Raw genomic sequence first — 20,091 nt, 5'->3', positions numbered from 1 at the left:
AGTGATTGCATTTTGTTCTGATAAGAAAAGACAGCCTAATTACAACTGTACTTGTAATTTGCCAAACACACGAGGATCCATCGTCTGCAATTGTACTTCAATTATATAGGAGTATAATTGCGATAAATGTTTTTACAATTACATACACGTGTCAAATATTGAAGTGATTGTTTCATTAGAAATACACAATACTCAGCTTCCACGAAAAACGAAGGTTCCTCGTGAAAGTTAAATACAATCGTTAAAAAATTAAGAAGATATCACGGTCTTCGTACAGATCATGAGTTATTATAGTAAGTGTACACGATTAATTATGTATGAAAAATATCGAATTGCTGATAATATAGAGAAATATACAAGTTATGAAGTATAAAAATCGTTTAATTATCGATAGATATTTCCATTATTCGATGCAGACAATTTACTAACATGATTTTACGTATTCTTTTATTTTTTTTTCCTACTAGAGTTCAAGTCCTACAATTTTGTATGTACAGTTTATATTACTATAACAAGCTATTTATACAATTATTTTTTGTAGAACTGATGCAACACGTTTTTCCAACACAGTTTGCTTTATATTTCTAAATTTTAATAAGATTTAAGAAAAAGATATGGGGTATAATAAAAGATATCAAAATGAAGACGTTATACTCGTTATATTCGATAAAATCTATCTGTTTTATACATATGGTATTATAACATTAGTATTTAGATTGTAATCTGAATTATGTCATTTTTATCTTAATAAAGTATATGATAGTATATAAAAGTAAATTTACATTTTTCATTTCTTTTTTAATTATCAAAGTTTCTCTATCAAATACTTATTCTATTTTTCATACATCTACTTAAATTTAAGAATAAATACATGATGATGATTCTTGCATTATCCATCTCCTAATTTCAAAATTTTTAATATCAAAAATATATTTACAGGACAGGTTAGAAAAATCAGTTACAAATAAATTAATTTGAAATGAAATGTCATATTTATTATTATTTTATTATATTCCCTTGTATTTTTTTCAAACTATTAATATTGGTTACAGTTGGCAAAAGCTTTTCCTCTAGTCCTATTTGTGTTTTTTGATTGTTAAATCCACAATTAGTGTTTTTTGTTTTTGCTTCTAAATTAACTAGTTTCAAAATAACGTCTTTTTCAGCTGAATTTAACATTGTATTAAATGCTTTTTGAAAGCAATCTACCAAACGTGTTAGTTCACATGAGGTAACGTTTTTACTGACATTTAATGTTGAATTAAATGGATTATGAATATAAAGAGGCGAGAAATCATTTTTCGGTTTGCATCTTCCATTTCTTATACAAATTGCTTGCGTTTTAAAATCGAAAATACTATAATATTCAAAAAAATTAAATAAAAGATTGTGCAAATCTTCATCATTGGTACGCTTTATGGATTTTTTCCAACTTTCAATCCAATTAAAATTAGGATCTGCTGCTTTGCTGTCACTCTTACTGAGTTCTGTAAACAGAGAGATAAAAAGTACAATACAATAAATGAATATAAAGAATTTTTTTAATGTTCATACTTACCTACAAAGCACTTTATGGTGTTCACAGATGGTAATATATCTTTCGTTTGTAAATAAAATATAATTAACAAAGTAAGGGAAAAATTTGTTATCCAGTGACCTGGCTGTTCCTTTGTCAAATTCATAACTCTTGCCCACTTACGAATGGTGCAAACAAGTGGCTTAATGCGCCAATCCAATTGTCCATATGTATATAACAACTCGGACATGTGTAATGCAATCCTGTACAAATAATTTCAAAAACTATTGTAATACCCCAAAAAGATGAAAAATATATATATATATTTTTATATAATAAATATTTATTACATACAGGTTTGTGCTACTAAGATCACATTTCATATTTGTATATAAGTTACAAAATTTAATTATAGGAACCCGAGCTTCAAGAATCTTTCTTATATCACTGATTCCAGGAATACATATTTTCATTACTGTACCTACTGCTTCTAAGAATTCTTTTTGTTCATTTCTTTCTGTAAGAGGGACACTTTGTGTCATAAACAAGAACTTCCTCCAGTTCTGAAAACAAAGCAATTTTTTTATCAAAGGTATACAAAACTGGTAACATAATTATACAGGGTAGTTGGTAACTGGTGGTACAAGCGGAAAGGGGGTGATTCTACGCGAAAAAAGAAGTCGAAAATATAGAATAAAAATTTTTCGTTTGAGGCTTAGTTTTCGAGAAAATCGACTGTGAATTTTCGCTCGGTACGCGTACGGTACGTTATAACGGATTTCACTGTAGATCATTGTCTCGATGGAAAAATTAAAAAAAAATTTTTATTCTATATTTTCAACTTCTTTTTTTGCGTAGAATCACCCTCTTTCCGCTTGTACCACCAGTTACCAACTACCCTGTATATACGTCAAAATACTTCTTCATACTTACCATTTTTGTATTACTACTCACAATAGTTTTACATAGTAAATCAAGATCACATCCTATTTGACCAAATCCATTAACAGAGGATCCAAATGGTACCACACATATATTGGGAAATAACCTAGATAAGTAATATGAAATCTCAGTAGCAGTATAAAATCTCAGTCTTATGTCTAGATCTGTAATTTTTAAACAATCGTATAGGGCTATCATTTGATCTGACGCCTAAAACATTAAAACATTTTCTATTATTATATGTAGTTTATAATCATAAAATTAAATTTATAGTTTAATATGTTAATACATTACAGAATCTACTTGTTTCAGTAATTTGTCAATTTTATTTGGCGTTGGAGCTTTAAAGTTGGAATATATACTAATATTTTCTTTTGGTTTATCTAGATAGATTTTATTCCGTAATCTAAATGAAAATAATGGTGTCACACTTTGAGCACATTCTACATCTGTTTTAAAGACAGCTATATCACTGAGGAATCGCACATCTTCATTTGATTGTAATTCCATTAATACAAAATTCTATAAATAATTATACTACATTGAAACTATATATAAAGTTCATTAAATTGTATATTATAATGTTTAAATAAAGATCTATGAAATAAAAATTTCAAATGTCTACACTTACGTTATTATTCGCTGTATAATAAGGAAAAATGTTTACAACAGTTACATAATTTTTACAAAAGCGTTCAAACTCACTAATATGTTTCATATTAGATAGCCTTACTATAATACTTTTTTTTGCTTCATTCTGCCTGAATTTAATCATTTGATCAAATGGTTCATAATTTGTATGTTTATCTGCACCTACAAAATATATTTCTCACTTCATACTGCTTTAAATACTGATATTTACTGAACAATATACATATAACAATGCTGATAACACTTGTTATGTTATTTAACTAAAGGAGATTAGTTTATTAAATATTAGATATTTATCAATTATAGTATATTATACAAATGAATGTTAAGGCTTCAATTAGTAAGATAATCTTTAATAAATGAAATAAGAAACGAATAAAACAATAACTAAATTATAATGAAGGAAAAGAACCAATTGATATAGAGTTGAAGGCATATTTAAGAAAAAAAACAGGAGAGAAAATAATACGATCATTGAAAGTTATGATCTTGCGAGTAAGGTTATGACACTAGAAATACAATTTTTTATAAAATTATCTTTCTGAAAACATACCAACTTGATTGCAATATCTCATAACATTGTGTTCCGTTACAAATCTCTTTATATTTGTCGTACATTTACAATATAATGTATTTAATACAAAACCAAAATTACTATTAATACGATGAACTAGCGCCATTTTTAGGCTCTATATTAGCGCAAAATCGTTGCCAAACACGTGGTGATTATTCCATTGACTAACAAGAACAGGATAGATGTGATATTAAATGGGACTTCGTGTCTCAGTTTCTGAAATACTGAAAATAATTCAATTTGGAGAAAAATCAGTGTTTCTTATGTCTTGTGCGATTTGCTACGGTGAACATAGGAATTAATATTTAACTCATCATCGAAAACGAGGAACCCAATATATCCATGCATATATACATATATGTATATAAACAAGAATTTAACAAGCCCCGTGCACACGTGCATATGTGAGGCTGTAAGAAATGCCTATTATAAGTCAATTAAAAATGAATATCATCAATATATTCGATGGATTTAGCTTTTTCAAACCACACGCAACGTCCCACACCATGCAAACCACACGTCAATCTGTCAATGACTATGTTATGTATGCAGCCGGTAACTTATCATGTGCATAGTAAATGAGAAAACAATATAGACTGTCCAGATCACACCATAAGAAGGAGATAGCTACACAAAGTGATCCATTTTATGTTTCTAAATACATTTTCAAAAAACGTTCGTAAGCCAGGATTATTTCATTTGTGCGCATCTTTGAATTTTGAATTCGAACGTATAATGATAATCGAATGTAGGTAAGGATGAGAAAGTATAGATATGCGAGGATAAGGAAGATAGACTGGCAAACTGGAGATCTCATATGAAATTATGTATACACATACAATATACATATCATGTACAATTTTAATTTTGATTATTATTAATGATTTATTATAATTGATTGTTCTAAAACTGTTCTTGAACGTATGCAAAAATATTAGTGCTGTTAATTCAACTTGACTATTTTGTTATATTATTACGACTAATTTTTTTCAATTACGTCATACAATCATGCATACTAGATATACTGTTTCTTTAGCATGAGCCAAATCTGACATAAAGATTACGATCTGATATCGAATAAAAGGAATTCGCAACAGACTTGGGAATGTCATCAAAAATTTATTGAACAGGGTTATATGTAATATGTAGCTTTGTTTTTTATTCAAACTGTATATAAAAAAAGATAACCATAAATCTGTCTACTTTATAAAGCTTTTGAGTATAAGTACCATACTAACATTTTTTTAGGATACATACTATGGTGCTACTTTTGAACTCCAAACTTTCAGTAAATCTACAGATGCTTCAAATACACGTTCTAAAAATTTATGCAAATCTTACAAAGAAAAGATTAATGAATCTTATGTAAAATTAAATATTGATTCCAAAAATGTTTGATATTAAGTGAATAATTTCCTCGCTAAGGTTTCAGAATAAGTATATAACACTAATAGAGAAGGCAGCAAGTTTAAAAGAACTTAAATTCAAGGAGATAAACTCAAGCAATCAGTTGTGATCAATTATGCAATTGCGATTCCCTGACTTGCTCATTCAGTTGCTTTTCTCACGCCAAGATAAACCGCCTTACAGACAATCGGCTTGACAGTTTGCCATTGGCGAGATCGATTGCCAAGATTTCTAAAAAAAAAAATCACTTTCACCCCGCTTGCGTTTCTAGCTGAGTCTGTCTGTACTTTTTCTTGTTTTTATGTGAAATACTGCACCAACGTGCAATGATTCTTTCATTGCCCTCTCGAATCCTATTGAACTCCTCTTAACTCAATAAACAGCTTCTCTTGGCACGAGTGTAATGAGAAGCAAGGCCATTCGCAGAAACTGTAACCAGTTTCGATATTTTCGCATCTCTATCTAATATCTACGCGGTTAATAAGAATCATATATCCGTAGAAATAATATGACGATCACACGAAGGATATGACCAAGAAAAACACGACAAGTATAGTTTTATTGATTTTCTGATTCCAATGTCATTTTATGATTAAACAGAAAACTCTTAAGATAATATGATCGAAAATGCAGATAACCTTCCAAATCTAAAGATGTAAATCTTTCAAAGATAAGAGTCTCGAGCTTTTTAAAAATAGTTGATAGATCGGCCAAATTTTGAGAGAGCCAAAGGTGTAATTATTTAAGACAAATGATATTTTAATATCTTCAATGTTGTAATATCGTGACGAGCAATATTTTGCAAATTTTTATCAAAGAACATACGTTTAGTGCCAAATTTTGAAACTACTTTCCTGTAGAAATATAGGAAAATAAAGAAATAGGAAAAATAGGAATAGGTAGCTTATCGTGTTCTTCCTCTGTAGTTCTTGTCGTTTCTTCAGTTAAATTACCATAGATCCTTCTTTCGACGAAAGTAAACGTTTGTCATCATGGAAATATTGATAAGTGTTCATGGAAGAAATTCACACGAAAAATACCTATCGTTTGCATCCGCGAATCTCAATTAATTCCAAGAACTTTGTTATGTCACGAACGCTGCACATCGACGATTCCCAAATAGATAAATCGTTTTATATTCGTTCGTAGGCAGTTTTCGCCATTTACGAGACAGACTTTCTCGTTACGATTTCTGAGCGACGAGTGGCGATTCAATTACGACAAGCATTTCATGGTACGTGTTTTTAGCCACCTAGCAGAAAGAGATCGGAGAAGAAATAGGTTAATTGTCTTCAAAATACGCGGCCAGTCATTACGCTCTTCTGGACAAGACTAAATAAATTGGGTGTTGCTAGAGCGATTCGTTTCTCCGCTCTTCTCCGTTATTATTCACACTTTTTCTACGTTTTCGCCGAAAACAGCACGCTGGCATTAACGCCCGTCCATACGATACGATCGCCAACATCCTAAACGAGAGAAATTCCAACTGGTAATTTATACCCTCTTCCTTAATGAAAGTTCGGTCAATTCTCTTTTCATCTGGAATAAGAGATTGCGGAGCACAGTTATACGAATTTCTCTAAGCATTGGTTCATCTGCTGGAATCCTTTTTTCTTCCTCTTCCATTTGCCCGCTAAATTTCGATGGTCACGCAACGGATCAATTCTAAGATCATTTTTCATCGTATGCTTTTTATTAAAATTAAGGGTTTCATCGAACCACCACATGAATCTCATAGACTGAAATAACCTGTGAATCCGATTCGAAATCTCATCTCGGGGCATTAGTGGCAAGAGCAAACGATAATTACGCAATTTGCGTGTCGAGGAAAGTAAGTACATAGGTAGCTGGTATCGTGGATCGACTCATAAGACGCAACAGCAAGAATTCTCCTTGCGGCTAAGATCTTACTTTCAGTTGTTCGATGACAGAACGTAAGGCGTCCCGTGTAGCTCTTCGTTTGCACGCAACATTGAAAATTCCAACGGATCTTTACGACTTCGTTTCGATCGTTTTCGTACCCGTTGCACTCGTACAATTTCTTCTATCTCTCACGAAAGTTATTCGAAAGTGCACAACGCGACGCGTCCCAAGGGGCAGAAAACTTTAACCTAAAAATCGTGAAAGTTTTCTCGCGAAATCGGCGCGATTCGTCAGGTTGGTAACGAGATCCACGTTGCCGAATAGATTCGCTTCTTCGTCGAGTTACGATACAAACCAACTTTTCTTTTTTATCGCGGCACGTACAGGGACCCGTTTAACTCGATCGTTCCGCAGTTTTTTCACCCGCGATCACTGACGCGGAGGATTCATCGTGTGACGAATAGAAAGAGTGCCGAGCACAGAGACAAGAAAGTAGCCGTCTTCTTCTTGCCTTCTCGTATCCATTACACATCCGAGAGGTGGGTGGATCACGATGGAAAGCGAATCGAACGCGATGAACGCGTTTTTTGCTCGGATAGATCGGTATCCACGTATTAGTGAAGTTTGCTCGCCGTGGGCTACCCTCGAGAACAAAAAAGTCATGGAGAACCAGTGTTGGTAATTACGATATTAATCGACTGTGACCAAATGGTCGAGAGCACCTCCTCTTCGGTAGAAGTAGATTAAACTTTCTTTCCACGCGATAATCCATTTCCAATTTTTCTGGATACTTTCCATCGGTCACGGAACTTGATCGATTTACAGTAATGAGTGAATATTGTTAAGATATATGGAATAACGGCGAAATAAGAAACTAATGTCCATACAACAAATTTTTAGTACACACATACGCAATAATACAATTAAATTTATCAACCATTCATCGATAACGAATATTTTTATTATTATATGAAAGAACTAAATTATTTATCTTCTTCGGATATAACTTCTACGAAATATAAATTGATCATCTGAAATCTTATCGATGGTATGTTAAAGTTAAGTATGCAACTAATTAATATTAAATATTATTGTTAGAGTCACGATAACCTTTGGATTAATTTGGAAGGATCTCTGGAACGACCTGAGGACAACGAACTCCTTAAATAATAAAACTGTCGAAGTACATTTTATCGTGCTATAAGGATAAATCATTTTTGCTCCTGCTATTTATAATTTTGCATTCTGTTAATTCTGAAACAATATTCTGCAATTCTGCATTCTGAAATTGCATTCTGAAACAATATTGCATTCTGTTAAAAGAGCAAGCAAGTGTCCACAAGTTCACATGCTCCTGACTTACTAGTACTATATATCCAGATGTCCCTGATTTATTAGAAAATCTCAAAGTGGCCTTAGATCGACATTCCTATCTCCTTCGTCGAATTCGATTCGATTCGAGAAAGGATAGGTTCTTCTTACGGCATGTGTCGCGATTGATCAGCCACTGACTCACTTCCCGATCGTTCGAACGGCTTCTAACTTCTTTCGTTGTGGCAATCGGCGCGGTCGTGAGACCATAAACGATCATCTTAGATGCTTCGTCCGTTTCAATGTTTCCTTGAAACATCAATCGACGTGTATGTGGGTCGATCGTGAGAGATTCGTAACTCTTAACGTTGACGATCTAATCGTCATTGGTTTAAGTATATATGGCCTGAGATCTTCATATTTCTGTTAATCCTTTTGACCCAATACTCGAAGTATCGTATCTAAAACTATTCGACAGACGTATGTAATGCAGTCTCTTATTCACAACTAGGATGTGCAGGTATTACAAACTAATTTTTATCCATCACGAATATTTTTCTATATATATGATTCTATATTATTTTCTATATAATGTGCGATAAAATTCGATCGTCTACACACGAGCCATTCAGAATTCACATTGATCGATTCCATAAGCTGAAAAGTACAAAGAACGATGATGTTACAAATATCTTTTTTACCATTGAATTCTTCTAAATGTACTAAACATTTTCATTCTTAATCTCCTATTGTTTATATCGTTCTCATGCAATAAGTAAACTTATGAACGTAAATAATTTGTTCTATGAGAAATAAAACCAAGAAAGAAATGAACAGAAAGTGGAGATGACCAATTTAGCTTCCGAGGGACTAAATAATATCGGACCTTAATCGTTTCCTTTCTGAAAAATTAGAACCAATCATTCTGAGCCGATCAGTTTGCCTTTGAAATGGCTCAAACACGCAGGCACTGTGCCTTTCGTGTTTCACTCGACCGTCGAAACACGTCACGTTCGTCTATCGATCGCGATTTGGGTCTACGCGAGCAAGATACATACCGTCGCGAATGGCTTAACGACAAACGCAAACAGAACCGCGTACTTTCTCCTAATATCCCTAATTTCATGGTCGCGATTCTAAGCGTATAATAGCGAACGATTGAACGTATCGTCATCGATCTCCATCGGAAAATAGTTGCGCAGAGTGAAAGCATCGCCGATCGGTAAACAGCGATCGATCGAAATTAATCTTCATGGGACCTCATTAGCGTGACAATCGATCTACCTATGACGTATATATAGGAGTCGAAGAATTCAGAATTAAGAATCTGTCTGCACAGATAAATCGTCGTTTATAAAACCTGTTACTCCTGGATACGGTGGACGAAGAAACGATAATTCCATCCTATGGTGGAATGAAGACGCACGCGGACGCGAGTGCAGCCACCGTTTACAGTTAGCTGTGTAAGCGGACTAGCAAGTTGCCTCTTCCTTGCCAGCCTCTCGTGCACCCCGCAGATTACAAAGAGATTAAAAGCCTGGCGAACGTGACGCGTGTACGGAATGCTCTCGATTTTATCTGATTGCAAGCGTAACAGAGAAACGTTCGTTCCGTCGAGCACGGCTACGAGGAAAAGATCCAGGCTAGATTTTAAGAAAGATCTGGGATAGATTTTAGGAAAGATCTAGTATCAATGAAAGCGATCTGCGGAAACTAGGGTGAAATCTAGCACCATCTGCGAAAATCCATCCGATTCACAATGGGTCAGCGTGACATGTTCCATTATTCTCATAGTCTAATATCCCAATATATCCAATTGTCCTTTTTAATATTCAATATTATTTCGTTCAGAATACATTATTATTACAAACTTAGAAGAGACTCGTTAACGATTATCAAGATATATTTCTCTTTTGAGTGCTAATGTATAATGTTAACAGTTTTATTGAAAAATACGGCATAAAATTTATAATCTTCATACGACGATACAAGATTTTTTTTTTTTACCTATTAGATATTATTATTATGAATTATTATTATTATTCTTGTATTATTAAGTCATTAATTCAGCCTCCCAGGACTAATTAACTCCGCTTTCTTAATTTCATTTGAACTTTGTTTCATAAATACACGATTCATGTTCAATCCTCAAGAAATAAAGATCTGCTTCTATAAATTCGTCTATCGTAGGAAGATGTCACAAATAATGAGAAATTCTAAGGTAATTTAAAAACCAGTGTTTGTAATATCATTTTTCTGTGCTTTTTAATTTCCGCAGTTGAGCAGCGTGACTTCTGAGCTGTTCAATTAATGAATCTTAAAATTAATCATTTAGGTCTACGTTCAACGTAAGACAGCTTGACAATGAAGAAGAAATAATGATAGGAATATATAATATCCAAAATGGTGCAGAAAGGCAAAAGTTACGCCATAGTCGCACTTGCACTGTTGAAATTCTATGGAAAATAGCTAGCTTAAGATTCTAAAGAACCTATATACAGTAATAAATCCTTATCTTTTTTGAAATCTTCGAGTTGGAAAATTTCAATGCCAAGACATCCTACGTTTCTTCCTCGAGGATGAGAGATATCGTGTCGTTTCTGTTTGGCCATTTTTGTCTGTTGTTTGATCAAGTAATCGAAGAGAAACGTCCACGGCGCTTTCGCGAGAGAAGTAATGCGATCGTTTAAACGCAAATCGTCTGACGTGAACCGTTCATTTATAGAATAATTAGTAGTCGCTGGGGAGGCCCCATTACGTCTCCTTGGCTACGATCTACTCGCGGCGATTACACGAACCAGTTATGGCGTTATTCTGATTAGCGGGAGCGATGGTAAAGAAAAAATGGTAAAACGACGTGCTCGATTATAGAGAATTTAATACACCGCGTATATAGCACGCCTACGGAGTGTATCCCGCGCGTTTTCTTTCCACTTTCATAATACGCTTGTAATCTTTGCGCGTAAACGCAACACGCGGGTTAATTATCCTTTCTAACGGGGATAAACGTTCCATCGCGAGTTTCTAATCTATTTCGGTGATGCACTCGTGACTTTTACTTTTCTATGGCTTTCGAACTAATTGTGCTTTTCATTGCTAAACACGCTACGCAGCGAAAATAGTTCACCGGTGGATTCTGTCACAAGTTGAATGTTTGGAAAACGGAATCTTATTATCTGGTACAAAGTCGACATAAATAATGGTCGAATAATTAGTTAGGTTTGATATATGCGTATTAAACATCTGAGATAACACGTGCGTGATGAGATAGAAAGGTTTATGATTGAACAAGTGATGCGTCGATCTTAATACAGATATAGATATTAATATAATAATTCAATATTACGAACACAAGTTAAGAAGCTGTGTTCCACCCTTTAAATATTATTACATTAATTTGAGTATTTTATAGGTTTTTATATATAATAGTATTACATAGATTTCATACATTTTTGCACGTTTATATATTCTCCCATAAATACCTAAACATTCGTAGTCTGCTAATGAGGCTTTTCTGTTCTACTGGCTCTATGAAGCTATGGTGGGTTGTTTAAAAAGTTTGTAGGATTCCTAGAAACCTATTCTATTACTTGGAGAATTATTTATTACAAACTGTGAATACTGCTTCTAATTGGACACTACTTACCTGTATCAAAGAGGATCATCTGGAATTGATCAATGGGGAAGACGCCGTTTTTTAACAGGACAACATTGAACCTAATGTATCGATAAAGACCAGGCAAAAAATGTTAGACCATAGTTGGAATGTTCAGCTCCCATTCACTACATATGCTATATATAATCTCACTATCATCTATTCTGGTCATTATAAAACGCTTTTAATGGTGAGAAATTGAATACCTTTGAAATGTGCAAAAATTACTTGAAGGAATTTATTCATGCAGAAAAACAGGAAGATTTCTCGAAAAATGATTTGTGAAACTATTTGATAGATGATAAAGAATCGGAGGAAAATTTAATTTATTTGATAAAACATTAATTCTGTGGAAATTGCCTTTATATTTTTCTTAAGTTTCCCTATAGGTTGGATTCGACCCTGTTGCATTCAATTCTAATCTATTTCATTTATCATTTTCCAATCGTGGTTAGTCTAGTCTATTTCAATTCAATTCTCTTCAATTACAATATACGTATAAAATACATTCTTTTGTTCATTACAAATTTAATAAAAATGCATCGATGTAAATATAGTTACCATAAAAGTAACTTATTGGATATGAATCTGTTGGAACGAGATATCAACTATAACTTGAATTGTAAAGGGTTGAAATTCTAGTTGCTATTGAACTCGAACTCGAAGCGTGGAAACAAAAATGCCTCTTCCATCTCCCATAAATTCCTTTCTTCTTTTTCGTGGGTTCCTCGTTACCGTTAGCTCGGATGCACGACTCATGTTAACGTTCCGTTTTCGTTAATTGCACGAAATTACCTAATTCCCAGGAGCCCTATTTCAAAGCAACACATTCTTGTATGGTCGTGTCCATTGTAAACGAAAAACGGTCCTACCTGCGCGATTCGACGTCCGCGTATTCATTCACGGTCTTAATTAATTTCCAAGCAACGGCGCGGAGAAGAAAGTAAACAACGATTTACATGACGTGGCTACCGTTTCCTTTTACGAAACGCGCATACGTATTTCTCACGAAAGCAAAATCGTCTCGAAGACATATTCAACCGGCTAATTAACGACTTATTAAGATGGAATCATTGCCTCTGAATAATTGCTTTTATATCGATTCTCTTACACAGCCACGTTTCTTGCAAGTCGTTATAGTTCGCAGTATCGTTACGTAGTCACTTCATTTATCAAACTGCGATTAAAAATTGGAAACCAACTTCGAGGAAGCCTATTCGCTTGAGTATGGTAATTTTCTAGCAATTAGACGAGTTCTCTTGATCTCGGAAAGTTGACGTGGTAGAAGTTTCAGATTACTATAAGCACACTAAGAAACGATTGATCTACTACGGCCTCGTTGCACAATTTTCTAAGTAAATAAATAAATTGTCAAATTATCAGATTGTTTGTGAAATTTTTATGATGCTTGGAAGGCTAATAATGTTTGTTTCAACTCAAAAATATTGATTAGTGACTAATGAATTCCTATACGATCGGGTCAATATAAGCTATACTAATTACAATTGATCATATGCAATCAGCTTGTAGAACTATACTTACTTCACGATAGAACTCCATTTATCTGAATCCATTTATCTAAAAATAAATTGTTCCTATAGAACTGAAGTTCTATGCTCCCCATAGATGCTCCCCACAAACTATGATCTTTGCTTCAGATAAGTGAATCCAATCATTTAATAAAAAAATAGCTGACATTTCATTTACTATATATCGAACGAACGATCCCTTACTGTGTATTTTCCAAACTATTAGAATCGCGTTCGTCTCTCCGACAGAACGATTTCCTCGAAGATGCATACATTAAGATAAAGTGGAATTCCATTGTATCGCTAAACTTGTTAATATTGATAACTTAGATCGATTGTGCGGGAGGTCTCAGGAAAGAAACAGGAAGAAAGAGAACGAAATGTGAGGACGTGCATTGAGACTGGCACAGGTGGCATATACTAGAGGATCTGGCTAGTGTAGCGTTCGACAGCAGCTACCTGTCGGTGAGAAAGAACGTGATTAACAAACGTGATCGATCCTCGTGATGCCCGAGATAATTCCGAGCGGGCAGTCCTCGCACGCACGATCAATATTTATAACGCGTGGTGGCCGGTGCTCCTGTTTCTTCGACGCGTGGAATCTACTGTGGGCAAGCGTGCACGAGCACGACGGACTCGCGTGCGAACGTGATCATTTTCCAAGCGTTACGGATAGAAATTGGCCGTGAACAGCGCTCGAGAGGGAAACAGCGATCCAAGCGTCGCGACGCGTTGTACGGAATGCTACAAGATCGCTGGATCGTAATCGATGGTTATTTCAACACATTGCCGCAGTGGCTATTAATGGTCTATGTTATTAAATTTTATAGAGTGATCACAGTAAGATAAATTTCATGGACTTGGCATTGAATGAATTAGAACTTTGTGAGAAGAAATATAATATATTTTGCAAAAATTAAATGTTATAATGTAGTATTATTATACATATGGCGGCTCTCGGGACAAGATACGTATATATATAATTCGTATGGCAACTAATGTATTAATTGAAGGAATCGTATTGAGACAATACGGGCGATAAATCTTCTTTGCTAATTATTTTGTTAATCTGCACTCTTTATAAATTGTTCGTTTTCGAGAAAGAATTTTTATAGTACGATGTCTTATGAAATGTTGGATTACATAGCATGAAATATCTGTGTTATCGAGGCAGACTCGATTAGGGGTTCAAAAGATTAATACTTTCCCTACAGCACCTATGGAACCGACGATACGGTAGAAGTCTATTTATTGAAATTAAATCTTTAGTTAGGGTCAGATTAAATGAACTGTTGACTATTAAATCCACTATCAAATCCAGTTATCTAAACGTGAAATACGTATGAAAAATTATAGGTAGTGGAGAGAATTAGTGAACTCGAATTATGTTGACTATCTATGATGACTTTAGATGAAAATGTCTGTATAAATGGAACAACATCTTGAATTTGGAAATTACCAGTTAAAATACTGTATTATATAGGCGTGTGATCTGCTGTATTATCAATTGTCAATAGTCAATAAAGACATATGTTAGAGTAGAAGAATAAATTGAAACTTTAAAACCAATTCGCTTCGAGTCTTAGGAATTTTCCTAAAAGTGGAATCCCATTCGTGAGGAAAATGAATAGAAGCGGCTCTCCACTTTTCTCGATTCGCATAATTGCACAAACCTACACGCAGACTGACTCACAATAGAGACCTAAGTTATAGCTTCAGATATGTAGATCTGTTCATCGTGTAATCACGGTACTTGCGCGGTACCGAGTCACTCCGAAGATTCCCTGATGCTGATACACATTCTTTTTCAGGAAGGTAGCAATTTTCCAACTTATATTTCCCCATTTATGTACGACACACGGAAGATAAGTACTCGTTTGTAACAAAACATCGCATATATTCTCTGAATTTTCTCTTCGATATACTGCCTTTGAACTTTGAAATTTCCATCGTACAATCGTTCTTCTGAATAATATTTCTATTAAATCTCTAAACAAAGAAGCAATTTTTATTTGAAATTCAGTAGAAAGCAAGATCCTTAGTTTCTAAAGTTTCAATTTATTGTTCTCTCTTGCCCTATTAAAATTTATTGGAAACATTTTTATTTTCTTTTTTGTTCAAATTTTATCTCTGAAATTTAAGTTCACCGTGTTACTCTTACATATTAAAATTTATTAAAAACATTTTTTATATTATTTGTGATTAATAATGGGATTGTTAATAATGTTCGTTCAAATCTTCCAACTCACAACGTTCACAGAAAGACGAAAGACTTACTTTACATGCTGAATTAACATCTTGAATCTCAATTGTTTCTATGCGGAAGAAGAATGGTTTTGTCGTTTTAAGAATAATACATTCCCACAGCGTCTAAAGAGACTACTAACGAAGGAAGCAAAGCGTCACCGCGACTGGTTTAATTAGCATCATATTTATACACCTAGTCGTTATTAAATTCTTGTTCGTCGTAAATTTTCTAATGTCCCCGTGGTCATGCTATCGTTATTATGGAGAATATGCGACGCTTTCATCCGTAAATGGCAATTTCTTGATGCTATCACCGATGCTTTCGCTTAGCCTTTTAGCAATTTAAGAAAAATACCAGTCCTATTTTCACCCTAAACGTTTCAATGTTTCCGCTCGGTACTGTTATCATTTTATTCATGTGATAGGTCTTTACGTTGTAGCAAACCCTTGATAAGCTTCGTTTGCATATACCAAAGTAAGTCGTAAACGTAAAGAGGTCTTAGAAATAAGTTTTACAATTTAACTGGTTTTATCTCCAATCTGAGAATAGTTCGAAAAAGAATAAACAAAAAATAATTTCATAGAAAATTATGGTTATCGAACTGTTAATATACACGATATGTTTTATTAATAACGAAATCGTACACATTAACTGTAGGGATGCCACTGACAACTAATTATATTATCTAATTTTAAACATATTGCTCGAAAATTGCTTATAACTAAATTTGGAATTACAAGACGAAGTGCTTATACACTTCGACCTAAATACATGTATAATTAAAATCTAGCCGTGAATTATACATACCTACCTGTGTATGTATCATAAGTACTGTGTTGACTTTGAAAAGTTACCGAAGCTTTGCATAATGTTTGCTCTTCGAGCATGAAGATGATGAAAGCACGATGACACATTTATGAAGAGAGATTTCATCTAAGACTAAATTATTCAATTTCGCAAAATTAAATTACTTTTATATCCAATTTAGTTTATTAGCTAAATCAATTATTATAGAATGATCTCACTTCCTGCAATTCTTACAATTACGACACTCATGCTCGAGGGCACAACGATTCATAAGAACGCAAACTACCGAAATCCTGATCGAATCATTGAAACACGTCCTGAACCTGACGAAGGATTCAAGTCCACGGGGGAGAAGAATTAATGGTATATACCCGTTACATAACCTACACGCGATGTAATCAATTAGCTTTCAGAGCATTAAGTGGAATCATATGGCTGCCTGTGTAATTTTATCCAGCGACAGTGGAAATGGTCGTCCCGGCTATTAAGTGATTTGTTGTAAACCAAAATTAAATACACCACGCTCGTTCGCGGTTAATCACGCTGCTGACGAAAATCAATTACAACTGTTCCGCCGCTGATTACGCTGCTAACGTGTAATTAAAGACCCCGTTCTCGACTACTTGTTGCTGATTTCCAGGCACGGGATGAAATATATGTGGAAAGTGTGGATAAACCTGAAGGAAAGCTGAAAACCAGTCATTCACCAGTCAAGTATTAGCACGAGAGGTTTTGTTTTAGTTGTTAATTACTAATCTTGATGACACACTTGAATATTTAATGTATATTCTTTATCAATCATTTTCTACATCTATAAAGTGCAAATAAAATTTAAATTAGGGTGTGAAAATATAGTAAAAGCTAGTTGATCTAGAAAGAACGGGGAAGAAAAAGAACAGATCGAGGATACATATGCAAATTTGTGTTTCTCTGAACATGATTAAAGGAATAAGAGCCACGTATCAAAGCATTTGTATCACTTACTAAATATTATGATATCTCGTACGAAGATTATAGAGAAAATTGTATTATGTATAAATTTATATAATTAAATATTACGAATAATTGTAAATAATTTAAAATAATTGTATAATTTCGTTTAAATAATTTTCTGACTTTTATATTATTTAATAGTTAAAATGATATACTTAAATATAACATAGCTGAAAAGGGGATCAATTTATTCTGTTTAAAAATATAATTCTTTTAGCAACTGATGACAAAACCATGGAGTTTCGTGAATAAGCTAACAGGACACCTAGTACCTGAAGTATGATAATCGATACATCTAAAATCGTGAAATACTTTTAATGTAAATATTCCTTAAGGAAACGTCATAAACAAGTTTTTGGCAAGACTCGTAGACAAATTGACTGGCAAGGTACCAGATCTCAAAAAATTCTTATATGAAAAAAATGTGACATCATTATCTTTCCCTTATGTTATTTTCATATTTCTCGTATTCTATAAATTCTTGCACCTTCAAATTTTTCATGCGCACACGACGCCGTCTAACGAATACACATTCGGGCTTGTAGCGTTAACGACTCATAAACGATACAATTTTTCAGAAGCAATAAAAGAGAAATATTACCTGGATTAATGAAAAATATTGAATCCCAGGAAGATCACGAATATGGAGCGGAATGTTGTCGTACCATTGCGATTGGCATTTGTCGTTGGCGGTTCTACAAGATTGGATCGTTCTTGGAGTACTGGCGCATTCCGTTTTAAGTGGAGGGTCAAAGAAATAAAGATTAATCCCGTGATCTTGAGCGCACATAGAGGAAGGATAACACTTGGACAAGTCGTTGACTTTTCTTGAAATTCACGATTAACCATGAATCTTTCCACGATCTCTATCTTTTCACGTGGAAAAAAAAGAAAGAAAACATAAATCGTGGAATTAACCGTTTTGTACCGCATAATCAGCAATTATCAGAAAAAGGGGGAAACCGCGAATAATTTACAATTTTCTTACCTGATCGTAAGAATCTATAAAGTTTCTAAGAGTAGTTTCCCTCGTTGAGCGATAAAATGAAGGAGCGAGGAAATCGTGGCTAGAGACGCAACGAAACCGATTTAGAATCGATTCATCATCATCATCATCATTATCACTGTGCTACGTGGATCGACTGTACGACCTGCCTCCGGCTCACCACCCTCGTGAAACATTAACGAACCGTGACATTCTCATTTTACAGAAATGTCGGACGAAATGCTCAGTGAATATTGGAACCTCGAAAGTTATTCCTTGGGTGTTTTCCTGCGACTTCTTCTCGATTGTGTTACTTATTAGATTTATGCTAAAAATATTAGAAAAATATTAGTTTTGTTCATTTTACTTTGATATACACGTAATAGAATTATCTGTTATGAGGAATTGATACGGGTTAAACTAGTTGGAGAAATAATTGTTGAAGAGAAAAGTCAGATAAAAAGTTCTGAAATTTATTACACAATAAGATGACGAATAGTGTAGTGACCACATTACTGACTTTTATGCATTTATGAAAAATTTTAAAGTGTAAAATTCTACAGAATGCGCATAATATGAAACAATATATAAAATAAACAAAGTAGAGTACCTTTTATAATATTTAACGGATAAAACGATCTCTTATCCAGTTCCAGTTTTTTAATTATATTCGCAAAAATATGAATTTGTATGAATATTCGCAGTCTAGTAATAACAATAAATATTTGTTCATCTTTCAAAAACTCAAAGAGAAATATATTTAATCGTGAAATAAAAATGCAAATAAAAATACAACTTGGTACAATAACATTCTTTTAATCACACAATTGGTCTTCTGATAAAGAATGAAAACTGTGATTTGTTCCGTTCTCCGCCTATCTTTTTCAAACTTACTCTATTTGTCAAAATCATTTTGATATTATATGCACGATCTTTAAAAGCTAGATATTTTATTCAGAATTAAATAATTCAGTCGAAGCCAATCAAGCGGACAAAAAACAACAATCGAAAGGCGAAGTCACCCATCGGCATTCTTGAAAGGAAGAACAAATGCAGTTAGAAAGCGTTACGAGGCTCTATATTGTTCCATTTCGCTGAACCTAGCCTGATCGTTTCGCGGATTCGCGGCTGCTCCCCGCGAATAGCCATTTCACGCGAGCAGATATTCAATCTGACATGACACACATGTTTCTTACTGCGTTCGTGCCACCATCGGATTGCACGCTGCGTAACTGTGCTAGATTATCAACAGGTCTGCGGAGAAAGTACCGCGAATAATTCATCGGATCATGCGTGATTGATCGTTACAGGAGAAAAATCGTTCGCGGTCTTCAATGACGCGCGTGCACGCACAGGGATATTGAAAATGAAAACGAAACGATCGGACGGAAAGTGGTTTTCATACAAGATTTCTTGATCGAAAATTTTTTGATGGAGGATTCTTTGATCGAAAATTCTCTGATTGAAAATAACTCGATCGAAGACTCGATTTAACGATGGATCGTAAAATAACGAAATGGAGGTTTCAAACACGTTTATACATCAAAGACTGAGGATCTATTTCTTTCGCAGCTTATCATGGACCTTCATCAAAGGAAAATGGCAACCAT

General features: G+C 34.0%; 1 protein-coding gene across 2 annotated transcripts; it reads right to left on the bottom strand.

Annotated features, from left to right (window-relative positions):
- Positions 1-969: 969 nt before the first annotated feature.
- MTPAP (mitochondrial poly(A) polymerase) lies at positions 970-4,197 on the bottom strand. 2 transcript variants are annotated; one of them, XM_033330597.2, is made up of 7 exons: positions 3,663-4,197; positions 3,090-3,271; positions 2,753-2,980; positions 2,450-2,668; positions 1,871-2,079; positions 1,559-1,779; positions 970-1,487 (listed from the first exon to the last, which is right to left on the bottom strand). In XM_033330597.2, the coding sequence occupies exons 1-7, from the start codon at positions 3,787-3,789 to the stop codon at positions 1,000-1,002; spliced, it is 1,674 nt and encodes a 557-aa protein (XP_033186488.1). In that variant the 5' UTR covers positions 3,790-4,197; the 3' UTR covers positions 970-999. The 2 variants fall into 2 exon arrangements, with proteins under 2 accessions (XP_033186488.1, XP_033186489.1); XM_033330598.2 differs by lacking the exon at positions 3,663-4,197 and having other exon boundaries at positions 2,753-2,995; positions 3,090-3,225.
- Positions 4,198-20,091: the final 15,894 nt, after the last annotated feature.

Source organism: Bombus vancouverensis, chromosome 12 (assembly GCF_051014615.1).
Source record: "Bombus vancouverensis nearcticus chromosome 12, iyBomVanc1_principal, whole genome shotgun sequence".
NCBI lineage: Eukaryota > Metazoa > Arthropoda > Insecta > Hymenoptera > Apidae > Bombus > Bombus vancouverensis.
The sequence above is the reverse complement of the archived record's forward strand: the minus strand, read 5'-3'. Positions and strand labels throughout refer to the sequence as shown.